The 1,489-nt window shown below is 48.0% G+C and overlaps 1 pseudogene across 1 annotated transcript in view; it reads right to left on the bottom strand.

Annotated features, from left to right (window-relative positions):
• Positions 1–869, bottom strand: part of TEOVI_000772700:pseudogene — a 1,110-nt pseudogene extending 241 nt beyond the window's left edge. The window contains 2 exon segments of the mRNA in view: positions 1–340; positions 342–869. The exon segment at positions 1–340 is cut by the window's left edge and continues 197 nt beyond it. Coding sequence covers positions 1–340; positions 342–869 — 868 coding nt within the window.
• Positions 870–1,489: the final 620 nt, after the last annotated feature.

The following is a 1,489-nucleotide window of genomic DNA, read 5'->3' as shown; positions in this document are numbered from 1 at the left end:
AGCCAGTTGCTTTCTCGCAGTCTCCTTGCTCCTTGCCGTCGCATTTTGCTGTTTGTGGCTTAGTAACTTCACAGTTCTCTTTGGGGTTGGGCTTTGCTCCCATTTCGCACGCTGTAATATTGATATATAGTTGCTTCAGAAAAAAAGCATCTCTTTCTTTGCCAAGTTTGTCTCCCTGCAGCGGTTTCCGATAGTTTTCGATCATTTTTCTTATCGCCTCCGCTTTTGGCTTCGACATCGTTTTCTTTTCTTTAGGATGCTTGTCATATATTGCCCCGGCTTCGATTACGATTTCTTCAGCAGAGGTTTCTTCGGTTTCAATTAGTTTTAGCAGTTTTTTTATTTATGTCGTCGTACTGTCTGATGGCTGCCATAAATTGTCTTTGTTTAGTATCTACCGTGCTGTAGTCTGCTCCCGTTGTTTGTAAGTTTGTCGAGCCGCCCTTCCAGGTTGCTGCGGTGCCGACTGCGCTGGATTGCTGTAGAAGGCCACCGAGCAGCATCGCTCCTGCATCCGCTTGACCCAGCCCTGAGGAAGCTCCGTGATGTAGTATTAAACAGCTTGCCCCAGAACCGGTAATGCCTGTCCCTCCCGACGGCACTGCCTCGAATTTTCTTTTGATATCAATGGTTTGTTCTTTCAGTTTCTCATCTGGTAGTGTTGCCATGTTTGTTGACGTTGCAGTACAGCCTGGTAAGTTGGTGGTGCTGGAGTTGACCCTTTTGAAGCCTGCTCCGCTGCTGACGCACGTGGATGTGCCGCTTTGTCCCTGTATCAGCATCAGTCGTACAAGGTCGTCGATCCTGCCAGCCAGTGTCGCCGCAGCGCCTACTAATTGTATGGCTGCTGTTACTTGCTCTTTGACCATTGCCGACGTTCGTCTAACTTGCTTCCGCACAAGCTCTGCTACCAGCTTGAGCTCGGTGTCATCGGCGTTTTCTGGCTTTTGAGCTAGCAGCGTTAAATCTTCTTTTAGCTGCTGTAGCTCCTCTGCGTCGTCTGCTCGTTTGTTTAGCTGAAAAGCTGCGTTGGGTGCCGTGTCTTTCAGGTCCCCGGCCAAAGCGCATGTGGCTTGCAGCTGTGACTGCTGGACCCCCATTTGAGTGCCGCTGCTTCTGCGAGCTGCCATTGCTGTTAGCAAAAGGGTCAGTGCTAAAGCCTTACCGCTTTGTTGTCTTGTCATTGACTGGAACTTCCAAATCAGCAGTCGTTTCCCTGGCGACGTGTTCTTCCTATGTTGAGCTTTAGTTGCAGTCAGAAGTGGCTTAAAGTGGAGCTTGAAATTGGGGGTCAAAAATGATCGCACGAGCCGCATTTTATAGCTTATGAGTTAAATTTTGATTGATGAGAATTTCTCTTTGAGTTTCTCAGCCTTGCTGCGGTTATTTTGTAGCGCTCCTTACAATGCAAGCACAACGAGTAATTAGTGCCGCTTCTTTTTTACTTCCTTGCGATACATTGTATTATGGTATGGAGTAAAAAGCAGTG

This window comes from Trypanosoma equiperdum (genome assembly GCF_001457755.1).
Source record: "Trypanosoma equiperdum strain OVI genome assembly, contig: ctg_1065, whole genome shotgun sequence".
NCBI lineage: Eukaryota > Euglenozoa > Kinetoplastea > Trypanosomatida > Trypanosomatidae > Trypanosoma > Trypanosoma equiperdum.
The sequence above is the reverse complement of the archived record's forward strand: the minus strand, read 5'-3'. Positions and strand labels throughout refer to the sequence as shown.